At 36.7% G+C, this 18,806-nt stretch overlaps 1 protein-coding gene across 1 annotated transcript in view; it reads left to right on the top strand.

The window, feature by feature from the left end:
- VIPR2 (vasoactive intestinal peptide receptor 2) overlaps positions 1-16,347 on the top strand; it is a 64,632-nt gene extending 48,285 nt beyond the window's left edge. The window contains exons 9-13 of the mRNA XM_068673465.1: positions 689-758; positions 6,051-6,142; positions 9,308-9,437; positions 9,513-9,554; positions 10,452-16,347. Of these exons, the coding sequence (XP_068529566.1) occupies positions 689-758; positions 6,051-6,142; positions 9,308-9,437; positions 9,513-9,554; positions 10,452-10,625 (508 nt within the window). The 3' untranslated portion in view covers positions 10,626-16,347. The remainder of the gene's footprint in view (positions 1-688; positions 759-6,050; positions 6,143-9,307; positions 9,438-9,512; positions 9,555-10,451) is intronic.
- The last annotated feature ends 2,459 nt before the right edge of the window (positions 16,348-18,806 follow it).

Raw genomic sequence — 18,806 nt, 5'->3', positions numbered from 1 at the left:
TTTTGGATTTGTATTATATTTTTCAATTGATTTTTTTTTTTTTATACTGAAAAATCATGTCCTAAATAATTTCTAAGTTTTCCTTGCAAGACCATGTAGACTGTAGGCTAACTCCTTTCTCCTTCATTGTTACTATCATAGTTAGAGGAACTCTGAAGGGTATTGCTGTTGCTTCTAATTAGTCTTTAAGAGTATTTATTCTCAGAGTACTCAGACCAAAATTGTTGAGCTGACAGGGAAAATTAATTTTTCATTTTTTCAAACAAAGTTTCAGGTTCAGTCTCATATTTTCCTAAACCAGTTCCAGCCATCTGCAACCTAAATATCCCACGAGGAAATTATGTCATTTAAATTGTATCTGTCAGTTGCTTTAGATCTTCCTGCTACCTAGAGGCTATTGTTAAGTGCTTACTGTAGAAGTATCCTGACTCAAAGTGAAACTAAGCTTACTTTCCCTAAAGGCCAATGATCTCCATAATTTCTAATGGCTCATGGTGTTTCAGCTGATTTGAATATGTGTATTGAAAACAGGGAAACAAAAAGTAAACACAGAAAAAAAAATACCAAATTCTAGGCTAGAACATTTTTTAGTGCTCTTTGATTTGTATATACCAAATACTTCTCTTCATAGGTCATGCTTGCCAGATGTTATTAGTGTCAACACCATTCTCCCTCTTTTTTTTTGTAGTTGCTGGGATACAAATGAGCATGGTGGTCCCTGGTGGGTTATACGAATACCAATTTTAATTTCTATTATAGTAAGTAAACTTTGAAGCATGAATTATATATCAGTTCAGCATTGTGCAGCACATATAGCCATTATTCTTTACTGCTGGTTACAGACAGGCCAGAATTCTGTTTTAATGAAAAGAAATTGCACTGTAGGAGACAAGTTAAACAGATGCCAGGGCCATTAAAATTTGTTGCCTTCAAAATTTATCTGCCTCCTATTAAATGCTTTTATTTGTATGTTGTTCTTTCTTTAACATCCCTTCTGTTTATGAGCCTGGGGGAAGCAAAAATCTAATTACACTTTTCAATGAAATGCAGATTTGATTTTGCTTGTAAATAGATAGCCCTGCAACTAAGAATCTGATATTATTGCAGCCATAAAAAAATATAGCTGTATATATCTTTCTTTAATTGGTAGTCTACTGAAATACATAATGAACATGAAATATTTGCAAAAGAATACTATCTGAGAATGTTTCATGGAGCTTTTCATATGTGGAGCTCATTAGAATTACTGGAGTAGCATAACAAAATTCCTGTTCATTGTGATGATTGTGTGATTAAATTTGGGCATAATAATCTATTGTTTATGTCCATTTCTGAAAATAGTCACAGTGCAAATTAATTCATTTCAGATACACATGCTTTGTTTTTAACATTTCAGTCAGAAAGTTAAGGCGTTATTAGATTATACAAGATTTCAAGAGTCCAAACTAGTCCAGCGTTTATACTTGGGCTTTCCTTTCAGTCTGGTCCTTTTGAAATAATTTTGGGAGAACTTCCTAGAATTTTCATCAGAGTGAATTCTACAGTCTTTAAAGAGAAACAGAGTACATATATGTGTAAAATGGCATGAGGTAAGGACTCCTAGAAAAGACGTTTTATTATACAGGTAATAGGTGTGCAACAGAATTACAGCATGAAAAGGATACGTGTACCTCAGAGGAGCTGGAGGATGGGGTATGATGCAGAGAAAAGAAAATATACTCAAAGATGAAAGCAAAACAAACCACCTGGTGTTTACAGAAAGATAAAAGCCTGTTCTCTGGAGGTTCTATTTAAACAGCTATCTGGTAGACAAGATGAGACTTCATGTGCCAGAAAGCAGCGCATTTCCAAAGAAATACTAGATCAAGAGACATAAGTTATCCAAGTCTTCATTGGCAGACTTGAACTCCAGCTGAATCTTAGCATAGACTAGTAAACGCATCAGGCGTTAAGAAAATGGAGTACTAACTGGTCAGTCAGCAAAAGTCCAGTGTATCATAAAACATGGACCCTAATCACGGAGGTGAAGGAACAGCCTTGCTCCATTTTTATACTGATTCTCTTACTGCTATCATACAATGGGATTGTATGCAGAATGCATACAACATGCAGAAACATTTTGCAAATGACCTTTTCTGGTTTGCCAGATGCACATGTTTAGAATCTGCTGTTGCCTTCCAGAGATGTCTTTTGTCTTAAGTGGAATGTTTTAGGGATGAGAGCAGCTAAAGATGGCCAAGTGATTCTGCAACATTATGTACTATGTGAAACCACTTAGTTCTCTGATTAGATGAGTCTCCAGAAGATATGATAATTTTCACATTTTGCTTTTAGGAAGTTAAGCTGTGAAAGGAGAATTCAGAAGTACAGGGAGTTATATAAAGTAGTGACACTCACCCTTTCCTGCTGGATAAGTAACATATCTTGTTGGAGCATCAACCTGCAGACATCACATTTGTTGTGGCATCTAGGATGCCTTGCAAGTTTACTGTTGTACTGCTGTGCAGAGTGCATTCATAGAGTAAAAGTAGCTAGTGAAATGTCATGTAAAATTAGTCATTGATGAATGAAAATACTGCATACATGGGAAAATTGTATTCATTATATATAAGTGTTTTCAGTTACAGAATCACAGAATTGAAGGGGTTGGAAGGGACCTCGAAAGATCGTCGGGTCCAACTCCCCTTTACCTTTAAGAAAAAATAAAATATGAAGATAAAAGTATTTGAATCGGTGCTGCCTCCCATTCAAAAATTAAAATAGATCATTGCAAGTTCTTTGAATAGGAGTTGTGAAAGTCATGACATTTCTGAAAGTATGATGTGCCAATGTCATGCTCACACAGAGCCTTCAGTCTGTTCTTGAGAATGTAGAAGGATTGGAAAACTTAGCATAGTGAAAAGAATGATGAGTAACAAATGGTTTCATTATTAGAAAGGACAAAGACTTGTAATTAGTCAATTAGATGGACAAAGCAGGATTCTGAGAGAAGCTGGATTTCAGGAAAATAAAGGAGAGTAGAACACAGGAGTTGAAAACCGTTACAGATTGTCTTGTGCAATGGCATGGAAGAAAAACACAGAGAATGGGTGATCCTGAAAATCTTTAAGATAGGAAAAAGGGTAAAGAAAAAACAGTAGAACAGAGCCTTTTTGTGAAGATAATGCCATGAATATACTTTTGAAAGGAGGAGGAAATCAAATAGGGAGCAGTATGTTAACTGCATTTGATTTACCTGGAAGTCCACTTTGTCTTCATGCCATATTCACTCTTTTCCATTGACTTCTCTGTTACCTTCAAACATTTTCACTGGTTAGAAGACTGTATTATATCTATACTGTTATCACCCTACAATAAATAGTTTGGTGAGAGCGAGTTCTGAAGTCAGTTCTCAAAGTGGGAATGGCTTCAGTTAATGCAGTGTGTCAGAAGCCTTCCCTGGCATCTCATTCTGACAATATTGGCTTGAGAAAAGTTAGCTGGCAGGTTTCCATGCATCATGCTGTACACATTTCAAAGTTGTTTAATTGGAGATGACTATTCCAGACAGTTAATTTGGAGTACCACCCATTTGGCAAATGCTTCCACAGCTGCCTTCTCCATACTTCTACTACAATAAACTTCTTTCATTTGAGAAAGAGTGGTGTTCAGGTGGAAACAGTACTTACTCAGGTGGAAACATTACTTCAAAGTATCTGAAAAATGTTCATCTCACATTGCAGCTAGTGTGATAGACTAAATATCAAGAGCAATATGAAGATAGTTTAAATGATGCATGCTCAGGTCATGTTTTTAGACTCAAAAACTCGCAAGTCAGCAAGTAAAAAAGGGAATCAGCAGCATCTTGGTGTTATTCCAACAAAGAGGCATCATTTTTCATCACTCTTGCAGTTTCTCTGCATTCACATTATTTTCTTTTATACTGGTCTTAGATACTCATTTAACAATATACATATTATATTCTAGTTAAAGATGTCATGCTCAGAGGATCTTCACAAAATCACAGAATGGCTGAGGTTGGAAGGGACCTCTGGAAGTCCTCTGGTCCAACCCCCTGCTCAAGCAGGGCCACCCAAAGCTGCTTGCCCATGTCCAGGTGGCTTTTGAAGATCTCCTCTCTGGGAAACTTGTGTCAGTGCTTGGTTACCCTCAGTAAAAACAAGTTAAAACGTTTTCTGATACTAGGGTGGAACCTCCTGTGTTTCAGTCTGTACCCACGGTCTCTTGTCTTGTCGTTTTACAGGGCTGAAAAGCTGCAATACTAAAAGTGAAACTTTAGGGCGCTGCTTGTTTCATATTTCATTGAAACATATTATTCTAGATCAGATGTATATTTCAAAGGATTTTAACAAATGATTTATTCAATGATAATCTTACATAAATTAAATTGCTGCACTGCAGTAAGGCAGTGGCAGTTGCAACTTTTAGATCCCAAAACCCAGTGTCCTCTGGCTGGATTTACAAGGTCATTAGTGTCAAGGAGTCTTACAAACTCCAAACAAGAACGCATGTTTTTCATTAATCCAAAACCGTGTTTACAGAGAGAAAGAGACATATTTGAAAACAGATGTAAAGGTAGTACATAAATGACAGTCAAGAATGTGAGTCACCTGTGTCTAGTTTGGCAGCTGATGTGATGCCTCAGAATCCAAAGGAATAACAGTTGTACTCGGATGACTATTTCAGTAGAAAATAGGGAGACCTGTCAAGAACAATAAGTTATTCTGCTTCTGTGCAAATGCAGAGTAAAGATTTTTTTTCCTATTTTCTCCTATTTTGTGGCTAACATATATACAATGAAGTGGAAGCTCTCTCCTTGTTCATAAATACTAGCTCCAGTGCAAGTACCATACCAAATGTATCTCCACTGATCTGTACACTATGCTGTGATATGTAATTATGTAGATAAAATCAGCAAGAATACTGGCTGCTACCTATTACTTTTATAAGAGACTTTAATCAAGTACAACTTGAAATTTGTCTTCCTCCTGAATAAGGTGTGTTTACTTCATTAAAGGCCTTCATTAAAGGCCTATATTTTCTAACGTCTTCTTTTTTATTTTTCTTTTTCGAAAATACTGAAGTTTCCCAGCTTTTTATTTAATCCCTGTCAGTTTCTGTCACTTCACATTACCTGTCATTTCAAACAAAGTATAAAGTACAGGGGGATATGCAGTTGTTACTATCACAGTTCATTTATTAACATCACAAATTGTACTGGGTATTTCAGAGAAGACACAAAAAGTCATTCAACTTGAAAACTTGGTGAACACAAGATGCAAGAAGCCAACAAAGATACTATGGGAATGAGATTTAGGATTTACTGAATTTGTATCTTGAATGTTCTAGACTGATCAGGACTTGGTCATAATGTTTATAATGAAATGCCTCCGTTCTCCTTCTATGAAAGAAGACAATACTACTGTTCCATCTCAGAGAACTGTTATGAGACTAAAATCTTCAACAGCAAGGATTCAGTTTCTTCATTCATCAGTGATCATCAGTACCCAAGGCAGACAGATATGTGAGAAGCCCTCTCCATGATTGATGGGAGTGGGCAGATCACTTATGCAGCGAACTTCTCTTCCCCTAATCCAGACAGAAAATAATAAAAATTAAGATGAGAGGCAAGAGAGGGTCAAAACTATATAGGACTTGTGTTGTCCTTTGGGCTTCCAGTTGTGAATCCACATGAAAATTTAGGGCAATGCTTGATGGCACCAGATCACATCCCACATCCCATCCTGCCAAGAAATCTGTTTTGAGACTAACTGAGATTTTGGAAGAAGGTCACTGCTGACAACTAGGTCTTTGAAAGGCTTTAGCCAGCCAGACCGGAACTGGTAGCCATGTAGAGGTGCACTGGACATAACAAAGCTAGTGAGGCAGAAAACAGACAATAGGTTTGACAGTGTAGAGCTTAACATGTTCTGGCAGGAGGTATAAAACACTCACTGCTGAGTTGATTAGTCTGACTTGATAAGCATTTCTTTGTGCTGCGTATGGAATGGAGAAGTCAGAAATCACTGTTCTATTTGTTTTCTTTGCAGTTGAATTTTATACTTTTCATCAGTATTATAAGAATCTTACTGCAGAAGTTAAGATCTCCAGATGTTGGAGGAAATGACCAGTCACAGTACAAGTGAGTCATATTTTTAGACATTACATACAGAACCAAAATAATCTCGGTAAGATTTACCTGTTAGCAGCCATTGCCATGATACTACAACTACATTTAATTCAGGAGTAACTACTTTTAAATGTGGTTTAATAAAAATCTTAACATTATGTTGAAGTAGAGTTTAATTTTTTTTCAAATACCAAATTCAGTAAAAAAAAAAAAAAATGCAATTTCATGAAGGCCAAGAAACTACTCTTGAATTTGAGTTTAATTCCATGAATAATATGCTTATGCAAGAAATATGAGGAGTATTATCTTTCATTTAATGTATATCTGTTATATTTCAAGATCAAAAAAAGTTTTTGGAAGATCAGAATTTATTGCTTCAATCTAATTTAAAACATATTTTTTTTTCCATTTCCAAAATACATTTTAATACTTACATATATTTTAAGAGCTGGAAGGAAGTTATGTTGTTCTCAGAAATAAAAAAAAAAAAAAGAAATAGCGTCTTTGATTTAAAATAGTGTCTTTGTTTTTCCAGAGTTAACAAAAAAAGAAAAAACACTTTCTGATTTAGATCGACATGATTTCTGTTTAGGCTTTCTTTTTTTGTGTTCTGATTTCATCATTTAATCCTAACATCTATTATTTCCACAGCTTTAGAATCACAGAATTTTGGGGGGTAGTTTAAATACATTGCTAAAATTGGATTTTTTCTTTGTTATATTACCATATCAGCTATTATTATTTATTATAGTAGCTGCTGAATACTGTAACCTGTAATTGAGATTCTGTTTTACTAGGTCTTACTTGAAAGCCCAGATATAGACTCCGAATTGGCACTTTTTGACACTAATATGATGTTTCAGTGACAAAAAGTAAGATGAATGCTGAAAATTCAAAACCATACAAGTATCATTTAGAAATGGGCTCCTGGATAATACCTCTCCTCTTTAGTTAAAAAATACTGAATCCCTGTTCTAAAACAGCAAAGATCATAGTGTGCTACAGTAAAGGATAACTTTAAAGCCAAGAGGACATTTTTTGTTTTACAATGTGTGACACATTTAAATGTAAAAAGAATTTTAATGCATCAAGAAGATGCTACTAGATAGGCAGAAGGCTGTGCTTCACGGATCTACACAGTTCCTTTTTTTGTGTGTTTGTTGATTGAATTAATTGAACATCTGGGAGAGTTAAATCAACCTAAAGGAAATTATGCAGTCACCACAGCATTATTTAACACAATGACATATATACATATATACATATATACATACAGGCAGGAAATCTACTCAAGTTTACTTTTTGTGACACAAACTTTTCTTTGTTTCCCTGTGGTATTTACGAATTTTACGAAAATGAGGCATTTTCTAGCTATCATTATCATTGTGTCCCATTATTTTTGACAGTTTACTGTAGTGCGTGTAATAGCAACCTTGTCCTTCATTGTTAGGCCTGTGAATTCTTTGCTTTTAGCAATTGATTGCCTGATTAAGTTTGGATTGGATGGTCTTTAGCAGATACCCATGGGAACAGTAGATTAACCTCCTCAAGAAATAGTGCTTCTACAGATCAAATTAAAGGTCGAGGAGGCTCATTTTTCAAAATGCAAATGCACTTTCTAAAATATAAAGAAGAATAATGCTATTTTTGCCTGGTTCTTTCCTTCACTAAAATGTAAATGAAGTATACAGGAAGTTATATCACCTAGACAAAAATTATTTAAATAAGAATGAATCAGAAGTGAAAGATGAGTTTAAAACAAATACTACTCATTTCAAGTTTTTCTTCCCTTTCTGTGTCCCATTTCCTTATACCTGGTTCTGTCCTTTTCATTGCTTATTTTACTTTTGCAGTGGGATGGGTTAAGTTGAAATAAAATCAGGAAAATCAGGGAAAACAGGAAAATTGGTGACATCATCATCTTCAGTTGTAAATGAATTTCTTCTGCCACAGAAACCCTGTTGGTCCCACTTACTGGTATCTCCTTTAAGTGTGAGGGTTTTACTATTCTTGAGAAACTTTGCTGTCAGAACTGATTATTTCCACATAAACAGATGCATTCTGGGACACTTTATGCAAAGGAAGTAAAAAAAATAAAATAAATAAATAAATAAAACTGCTTGTGACACTGTGACTTTTTTCTATTAAAATAGGTGAAATCACAGCAGCTTCCTTTATTTGTTGAATCTGGTTATATTCATAAAAACAGTGATGAATTCTGGGACTCAACATTACAATTTCTTGAATTTCATCCGATACCAGACATCCGTAATCATGCATGACTGGTCCTGTATAATCTATAAAACTGATGTTATTAGAGTGAATTGAGTGACAGATAAGGGATAATTAGCAACTCAGCATCTCAGTGGATTCACAGGCAGTTTGTCAAAACTGCCCAGTTTAATAATTTAAAGTTCTTAACTTCAGTAGTGTCTCGTGTTAAATTGTATTACAGAATTGATGACGTTACAATGATTCATGGGTATATGCTTCATACCATCAGTATAGTTATGAGGTTTTAGAAATTGGGGATAAATCTGAAATTTCTGATGAAAATTTCACAGCTGAGATTATTCTGGATTGCATCTTTGAGGTATTGTTTCCATATTGTTCATATGAAATGTACAGGCAAACCTTACAGTCGCAAATGTAAAGGAAATAAAAATATTAATTTCAAATAACCCTTTATGCCAAATAGAAAATGTCCCAAAAGGCCTAATCACAGCTCATGATGCTTTGTCAAACATGGTCCTAAGGAACAGAATCATAGAATCATAGAGTCACAGAATGGTTTGGGTTGGAAGGGACCTTAAAGACCATCTAAATGCAAGCCCAGAGGCTGTCCAGAGGTCAACAGAAAAAGGGTCTTCTGGTTTAGAAAGGCCTTGCAGCTTTTTACCAGCTTTTGGAAGACTGCAAGATTCGCAAGATCAAATATGGCATGGAACTGCACACATTAATTTATAATGTTACTGTGTGGCTAATCTCATAGTAAGCTTGAAAGGAAAAAAAAATCAATAAATGACACTAACTCATAAGTGTCATTTTGTTTATAAAACTGAAGTTATATGAGGTTTATTGAAACGACATTGCATCAGCTTCTTATGTTAGTAAAATAACAATTTATCACTAAACTCGTTTTCTTTCTTTATTTATTTTTCTGTTTTATTTAACCAGGAGACTTGCAAAATCCACATTGTTGCTTATTCCATTATTTGGAGTTCACTACACAGTGTTTGCTCTGTTTCCTGAACGCACTTCCGGCACTTACAAAATAATCTTTGAGTTGTGTTTGGGATCTTTTCAGGTAAATTTTAAGGTTTTTATTCAAGATTTATTGACTTAGGTTAATACTGCATACTAACTAATTGTCTGTTTCCAGGGATTGATTGTTGCAGTCCTGTATTGTTTTTTGAACAGTGAGGTAAGTCTCACCTTTCCTACTGAGGATATAAGCTATTTTTTTCAATAAATGTGTAAGTGTCCCAACAATTACATTCTATATAACATGAAGCTGATTTAGCAGATGTTTGCATTCCTGTTTATAGAATATACGTTTCTGTGCAATGGGAGAAATTAGTGTGTTTGGGTGGAGACTTAAGAGCCATTTGAAATCTAATTCCTTGCAAATTGAGGTATTAGTGAGGGCATCTTTATTTGGTGTGAACTAATTCTAGCCTTTGTACAAGTAATGTGTATTGTGCAAGTGAGGTGCAACAAGACTAGAAAATCATCCAAAACCAGAAATATCTTTTAGTAGGTATTTAGGGGTAATTTGAGAGAATCTAACTCCAGCACAGCAGCAGGTTTTCAGATGTGCTCGGCATGTAGCAGCTTTTCTCATCTTGACTAAGGAAGACGGAAGGAATTCCTGTTGATTCCTTCCTTGTTCCAGCCACTTTTTAAGGTACAATATATATTAAACAGCATTCAGTTTATGACAGGAGGAATCTGTCTGAATAAAGACACTTGCTTGCACAGGGAATTGACATACAGGTCTCCTGAGCACTAGTTTGGTCTTTGGTATTCATGAGATGCCTGATTTGGGCCTAATAACTTGATTTGGTTTTAAGTACAAGTGATTAATAACTAGCTAGTATTTTAATAAAAGCCACTGTGGCAGCACAAGTGATGCAAATCTGATTTTGAAAGTGGCCCTGGGGCTTCTCACAGACAGTGTAGGCACAGCCTTCTCAATTTTGTAAAACCTGTTTAGAAGCTGTTCCCAGAGCTCCCCATCTGATAGCCAATAAACGTGCAAAAGTTCCTCACATAGAAAGGATGTTTTCAGCCCATCTTGTGCATTGACTTTTTAACACAGGTACAAGGAGAGCTGAAAAGAAAATGGCGGAGTTTGTGCTGGAAGCAGACAGCAGGCAGAGATTACAGACTCCACAGCTCTTCAATTTCTCGAAATGGATCAGAAAGTGTATCTCAGCTCCACCGGAATTCAAGGGCTCAGTCATTTATGCAGACAGAGACCACCATGATCTAAGTCAACTACGTCCCCCCAAACATGCAAAAACCGTGGGTTATATCATTTGTTATATGCAGCTTGATGTGGTATTTTCTAAAATGTAAAATTTAGTGCTTTGCTTTTCTACATGTTGGTATTTGGGAAATTGGTTTGTGCAGCCAACCAGGTAATAACATAAACACCTGCCCCATGCATGTTTCCTGCTTTTTTTTTCTTTTCTTTTCTTTTTTTTTTTATGACTTTCACATTAATTCTGATGTTCTCTTGCCATTTACTAGCCATAACTATACAAAAACTCATTTGCTGTAATGGTCCCTTTTCCCTCCAACCAGTCTATGAGACAGATGTGTGGGATCCCATTCAATGCAGACTACTTTGGTACATGTTGAAAAGGTTATGATGGGAAGCAGGAAAATTTCTTACATTATATTTATACTTGCGGTAGCATTTATTTCCTTAAGGACCAGGAAATTCCTTCCTAATTATGGAAAACAAAAGAAAAATGTAAGGCTATAATTAACTACACTGAGACTTTAATGTGCTAATCTAGGAAATAATTAACATCATACAGAAAGGAAAAAAAAAAAAAAGAAAGAAAAAAAAAAAGAAGAGCAGTGCTTCTTGGCTAATTGTATGAATTTCAAAGATGATGTTCCACAGAGTTTGATTCCTATCCTGTTGTCCCTTCTGAAAGTGGCTGGTTTTTATGTTTTGGTGCAGAAAGTAGGACTACCTTTACAGTCCACACAGAAATGGCTACTGTAATAGTTTTGATTAAAACATCAGCATTTGCCAATAGTGCTGTTGTAATCACCAGTTGTACTCTTCTGTTTAAAATCAAAGAGATTTGTGTTGATCTTTTATTAAACAATTTTCTGAAGAGGTGCTTTATTGCTAGAGCAGTCTGGCATAGGACAAATAGCCTTGGATCACATTACCCATTGGAAGTATCATTTTTATATAATAGTTTCATTGAAGTATATCTCTAGAACTACATACTTGGCAGCTAAAACAAGGAATATTGTAATAAAGATATAACTCCCATTTAAGGAATAATACAAGTTTTTTAAGCTTAATACTATTCTTTATCTATCTAAGCTGATTCAGTCCTGCCCATGACTCCAGCAAAAATAAATAAATAAATAATCACAATCCATAAAAAATACTATAAAGGGCATAAATAGAAGGAATTCTTAACAACACCAAACCTCTTATGTTGCCACTTTCTAAAAGAAGGTGTAGAACTGATAAGTTCTTAGAAATACACATGGAACATTTGCAGTCTTAAAAGAAATAAACCCAGTGATGTTTACTTCTCATGTCACGCTTCACCATGTCCACTCTAAGTAACAAGTGGGAATAATGTACATTTGCATGAGTACCTCTGATTGATAAAAGCAATTCCACTGATATTTCGGATAATGGATCATAGGGAGCCAGCAGAATCCAAGGTCAATAATATTGCCAGGGAAGGGGAAGAATGACAGCAAGAGTATGTCTTGGCAGTCATACACGTACACTCCTGAACATACTAACAAGACTGAGAATATTGTTGGCAGCCATTAAAATGTCTGTACACCTCTTGCTCTGATTTAATTTAGCTATTTATCTGTCAAACACAATTTATTTTTGATGGGGTTACCCTGGAGTGATACATTGTTATGTCAGATCAAGGAGAGTAAATGCTCCGTGACTGTCCCATGGGCTGCACTCATGAGTGTTGCATGACACCAACCTCCATGTAATAGGTATTGTCTGGTATTCTAGGTATATCTAGGTATTGTTACACAATAATCAGTAGATGAGTTGTTACTTTGCCAAATTTGACTTTAAAGAAGCTAGCAATCACCTTCAGTTAATCAGAGTGTTATAGACTGTCACTTGGTGAGATATGAAATTCTGGAGTGAATTAGGCTGCCTAATGGCAATCCTACAGAGTCAAAAGATCCCCTTCACCTGTATTCAAACCACATATATTCATATTCCCAAACGCTTTAGTCTCAGAAACAGCTACTAACCTTTAGGCTTTCTTCCTGGATCTCTAAAGAACTTTATCAACAAACTCCGCAAGTATATGAAGACATGTTTGATCTCTGGGGACTGCTCTTGTACCTCAATCTACACACTTCAGGCTTCTTTGAATGAAGTGTCATTGGGACTGCTCAGCTCCCTGAGATTTGAAACGCACATTGTACTTTTTTTTTTTCCTGGAATTCCTAGAGTGGACAGGTGCACCCACCTGACAAGCATTCAAACACACTTATTGTTACGTTCAAAGGAGGTTCTTTGTGTTGACACAGAGAAAGAAAAACATTATAGATATAGGGACTTAAAGCATCAGTTCCATCAGTCTATACTGCAAGATGCATCACCAATGATATGTATTTAGAATTCATTGTATCCTAGAGAGAACTATCTCTATAAAAGCCCAGAAGGCGCTGTGCTTACTTCACTTTACTTCCAGAAAATTCTGATCTGCAAATAACCTTATGCAAAGTTCCAGCATCAACCCAATCATTATGGGATCTGCTTGACTTCCAGCTGCCTTTTCACACACATGTACACAGTATATTAAAATTTATGCACAAACTGAAAACCAGTTGATGAATCTAGTACTTGATCAGTGTTTTGCATCTTTACAATGCAAAGAAACAAGATAGATTCTCATGGCTTCATTTTTCATTTGATGTTGCACAAAACTGGAGTTAAATGGTCCTGCTTTGTGCTGTGGTACTCTGAGGTCAAAAGGAAAATACCATTCAGCCCTCTGTCATCCCTAAACATAATTCTTAGGCAGGTATGTGTTTTGCTCACATGGCCTTGTCACTTAGTTCTCCTGCTCATCATTATTCCTTTATTGCCTTTCTCCCTTTGGTGGAAGGGTCCAAACTGAGTCATAAAGTCTTCAGAGCAGGAAAACTATTTGTTTGTTTGTTTGTGCCCATTAAAAAGCCATTGACCGGCTTTGAATGGTGGCACCATTCATTCTAAGTGATTTGTATCAGCATTATCTGCTGATGATCCATGAGGAACAGTGACAGATTACTCTTCAGTTGCTAACCGTGAACAAAATCCAAATATACAGAGAGTTGACCTAAATTTTCCTTTTCAGAATCGACGATTTCATCTAGGTGCTTGATAAACTCAGGTGAGATTCATCTGTCCTGGTTTAGGTATCTAAAAGGTATATATCTTTTTCTGAGCTAAAGACTCTTTTTTAAAGTGCCTTCTGTAGTCTTCATAGAGAAATAGGCACTAGTTGTAAATGCTTCATCCTTTGTTCAGTTGCTCAAGCACGTAAACTAAACCACCTTTTTCTCTGTACTTACTATACAATGAGAATAGAATAGAATAGAATAGAATAGAATAGAATAGAATAGAATAGAATAGAATAGAATAGAATAGAATAGAATAGAACAGAACAGAACAGAACAGAACAGAACTTATATTTCTCACTTCACATCTACAGTTAGGTTAAACAGAGCTCTCCAGAAGAGGCCATTCAGTTACGTTGATAGTAGATGATACCTAAATACTGATTTTTAAGCTAAATAACTTGGTTGGTCAAAGTTATCTTTCAAAAATGTGATTCTAAAGTTCAAGCAATGGAGGATCCCTCAGTTCATTTGGTGGGATGTCCCTGTGGTTGACTGCCTTACATGATAAAACCAATGGCCTTCTGTCTTGTTTTGATTTGCCTGGCTTCAACTTTCAGTTGTTTCCTGTATTATGTTAGGTGTTTGGCTTTTTGTCTTTTGTAGAGGGGTCATACACCAAAACAAAGTGCTCTTGAATACCAGAAATTTTCTTTAAGTGAAGTCTTTTGAATCATTGCTGAAATCAAGTCTTAATTCCCCAAGAAACTAAACATGTAAAATCTCTAAAACCCTGACTGCAAGGCATTTTCTCATTTTTTTCCTGTTTCTCTTCTGTGCCACATTCAATTTGTCATGGTTTCAGCCACAAGAAGGTGGAAGTATTGCAGTATATCCCTTCAGGAGTGCACACACCATTGACCACATTTCTCGCTCCCACTTGCAGTTCACCTGGTCATACCATTACAATCTGTGTATAGTCATTTCAGCTGCTGACCAGGAACCGGTTAATGGTATAAAGTGAAAACATTACTGGCCATTTTTTTTTTTTTTCTGTATATAGTAATAACTTGTTTAAAATATGTTGACCTTGGAGTCTGGCTTAGGTGCAGTAATGTGCTTTGCAAAATAAGCTTAGGATTGTGGAAAGCATCCTTTTAGCCACTGAGAGCTGTGATGGCTTTCATGACATTTTGAGTTAGACATATTTAAGTAAGTACTCCATTCTGGAGTTCACATGAGCCCAACAGATTGCACCCGACCAGGGTGGTGATGAGTGCTGCACATAGCCAGCTGAGGAACTGCTCAGTTTAAGCATATGTTGGAACTGTACTTTAGTGGCAGTAACTTACTGATGGCAAAAGGTGAGAAAACACTTTACAAAAATCATTCTAGAGTCAAGTCAGAGGCAGCCTGCCCATCTGAGCATTGACTCCACATCCTGATACACCCCAAGACTGGCTTCCCTCTGCCTTTAACATGATGAAGGGGAAAGAAAGAATCAGAGCCTCAGCAAACTGGAGAATGTCTGACTGCTTATGAAATAAGGCATTGCTGAGTGCACGGGTCTCACACTCCAAGTGTTCAGAATGAGATGAGTCATTGCCATTATTTGTCTCCTATTTTTGTGAGTCCTAAAAAACTTTTCCTGTTGACTTTCGATTTGTCCATTTTAGCAGTGATCGTGAGTAAAGTCCAACTCACTTTCCACAGGTTTTGTTCAGACATCTTTAAAAAAAAATAAGCATTAAATATGCCTGATTAAAAAGTACAACTGGCAAGTAACCTGCAGAGAAGGCTTCTGTGTATGTAAGGGTTATTGCCTGAGCAATTGCTGTCTGCGATAACAGGAAGACCTTTTACTAATGAAGTACCTTCACACTACCATGAGTGCCTATATAAGCTGTGGGCTGTCAGTACGACCCTGATATAACCAAATAGCAGAAGTTAGTACACAGTGCTATTCTGTTGAGTAAAAAAAAAAAAAAAAAGTATTGAATAAAAAAAGTATGGAATTAATGATGATGATAATAAATTCTGATCTGTTATAGGATTACATCAACACAACATTTAAAAGAGCATTTTTTTATATGGTTTAACCATTCTGTGTTGAACCTGGTTCTGCCCAGCATGTAGTTAAATCTAAGTTGGTAACACTTCCATTGTCAGCTAAACCAGTGACTGAAATGTCCCAAACACCTTTATTTCCCAAAGCACTGTAGTAAATTTCTTATAACCTGCAGCTTTTTTTCTCCTGGAGCATCAATATGAGCATTGTTTTGAAATTCTCTTTTGTTGTCTTCATAACTTTTTATCTGTCAAGTTCAGTAAAAATTAAAGATGATGTAAATGAATGTGATTATTTTTTACAAATTGTACAGACTATGATGTTGTATAGATTAATGTGTGTAAATAGATTTCATACTGTAATTCACCATACATTTCCTCTGATTTTGCTTTTTTGTTCTTTTTTGTTTTCGGTTTTTAATGTCACATACCTAACAGCCTTTTCTGTGATGTTGTATATAAAGCTGTGAACAAATAAGCGTTTACATCTTTATGCTATCAGTGATAACAGTAGTTAATAACACATAATGGACTGAAGAGGAATCAGAGAATAAAAATTTTAAAGGTTTTGCACAGAACTTCTCTTATTTCTTTCAAGGCATATAATGATGCAGTTTTCTCCCTGATTCAGAGGGTCAGGGCCATGCTGAAAGATGTGCATTTAAAAAAAAAATCAGTCCCTACCCAAGATACACCACTGAAGAATACATAGCTTCATGGAACATGGGTGTGCTTACATGGATGTCAGAATGTCACACGCATACAGCATAGGTGAATGTCAACACCTGGATGGCTGGCAGCTATTCTTACCCTACTCCATCTTGCTTAAATGCATTGTCCAGATATCTTTCAGAAGTACGGCTTAATGGACCTAGAACAAACATAAAGCTGGGAATTTCTTCTATAGGAATGCTATGTATCATGTATTTCTTCCCTAGAAGACATGTATCCATATATCTACAATGTGTAATTTTTTTGGAAACTAGATGTGCTCAGAAACCATGTTTTCACAGCTGAAAATGGTGTTCTGCCCTTGGTAGCCAAGGGTTCCTCAGCAATATATTTGAAACTGATATATATATATATATATATATATATATTTTTTTTTTTTTTTTTTTTTTTTTTGCATGGGAAATGAAATGCCAAGGCAGCTCCTGCCATGGGAACGAGATGCATAGAAGGGGTTCACAGGAGCGAGACTCACAGTGGTGTGGGCCAGGAAGGGAGGTGAGCACACACCGAAGAAGCTGTGCCATGGGAGAAGCAGGGTGCCCCACAGGACAGTGCATCCCTTGGGGCAGCAATGCCCAGCAGGGACAAACAATGGAGAGCTGGTTTGCTGTCCCTGATGGATCAGGGAGTCTGGCTCCTTCTATGTGTATCTATAGGCATCGCAGAAGTTATGTCACCAGTAGGGGTCTTCCAACACTTTGAGAGAGCTAAGATCTCTCTATCCCAGCTCATGTGTGTGCCTTTGTGTGCTGAGTGTCAGTTTGAACCTTTTTACACTCAATTACATGACTGCAAAGTACTTCAGTGCCCTTGCTCACACGTCCTCTCTCCCCAGCTGCTAAATCAGGTGGCCCCAGAGCCACATCACCTTGATGTCTACAGGTGAGCTACTTTTAGGGCTGATGAGCCTGGATGGGCAGGAGAGCCAGGGTGCTGGTGAGCAGAGGCGGCCAGCAACAAGACATCATTTTCCTACCAGTGTAGGCAAGCTTTCCATGGCAGGCCAGAGTCCTGTCAGATGCAAAACCTGAAAGTTTTTACACTTTTGATGTTGTCAGACCCCCATAGCTAGAGAAATGGATGTCCCCAGAAAATAATTATTCTCCCTTATTCTCCCTTTTTCTGTATCAGCATATCAGGGAGAGAATAAGGGAGACTTCACTCAAGAAGCAGCTCCAAGAATCAAGCACTTCTGTTACAACTTCTACGTGCTCATGAAAGGCAGTACTAGCTGCAGGAGTCCTTACCAGTTTTGTAACCAACCACTGCCTTGCAGGCAGGCTTGGATAAAGCACAAAGCTCCCACTTTCAGCTGATTGTACTAAGCAGCTTCTAACTGGGGCTTTTGAAAAGCTAGAGGAGGTCAGTGCCTGGGATGGTGAAGCAGTAAGAAAGTCTGGCTGCCTTTCTCTCCTCCCCATCAAGCAGCTGAACCTCAGAACCACAGCAGACAACCCCAGGAGCCCTGACGGCCTGTGCTCAGGAAAAGCAGTGTTCTATCCCCAAAGCTGCTGGTTTCTGTACAAGGGCAGGGCCCATGTATTACCTCCCTACAACACTGCGCTCCAAGTGGAGGCTGGGGGGAAGTTCCTGGCAGAGGAGAGGTCATCCCGGTATCCAAGGGGGAATGAAATAAAATGGTTCCTAATAATTAAGTTCTATTATGCATTTTAACACCCTCATCTTCCCCTACTAATGTAGGCTGGGATGTGTAGTGAGCTAGCTGACATGCAATTTAGGTTGAACAATCATCTCAAATAATAATAGGGAAGTATATATTGTACCAAACTGGTTATAGATTTTTCACACAGGCAAAATAAATATTTTTCTAGAGATATCCTAGAGAATATAATCAATGCCCTGGGTTATTCAATTTAATATGAATATGGGATTTGGAAAACAAAATTGAAATGAAGAGCCAAGCTCTATGTTGAAGTCCTTCTGCATTTCTGAGCTGGTGTCTTTGTAATTGAGACTGCTTTTCAACTGAAGCCTGCTGAGCTGTGAAATTCTCTGTTCATAAAGGCTTTATTTAGCAATAGCCCCCAGCCACTGCTTATCCCTGGTTTCCTGCTTACATTCTTCACCTGCTCTTAATTATTGCCTTGGGCTTTGGCTGCCTGTCTCTGTGGGATATGAAAAATACTTCACAAATAATGAAGGAATCAATAATCATGTTTATAACAATATAATTAATAATGGATTGTGAATACGGGGTATATTTTGTTATGTAGAGCTGTATTCATGAGAAGTAATTTGAAAATTAAAATATAATCTAAGTATTATAGAAAATGGTGCTGTAGAG

Source organism: Anas acuta, chromosome 2 (assembly GCF_963932015.1).
Source record: "Anas acuta chromosome 2, bAnaAcu1.1, whole genome shotgun sequence".
NCBI lineage: Eukaryota > Metazoa > Chordata > Aves > Anseriformes > Anatidae > Anas > Anas acuta.
This window is presented reverse-complemented; position numbering and strand designations above follow the sequence as displayed.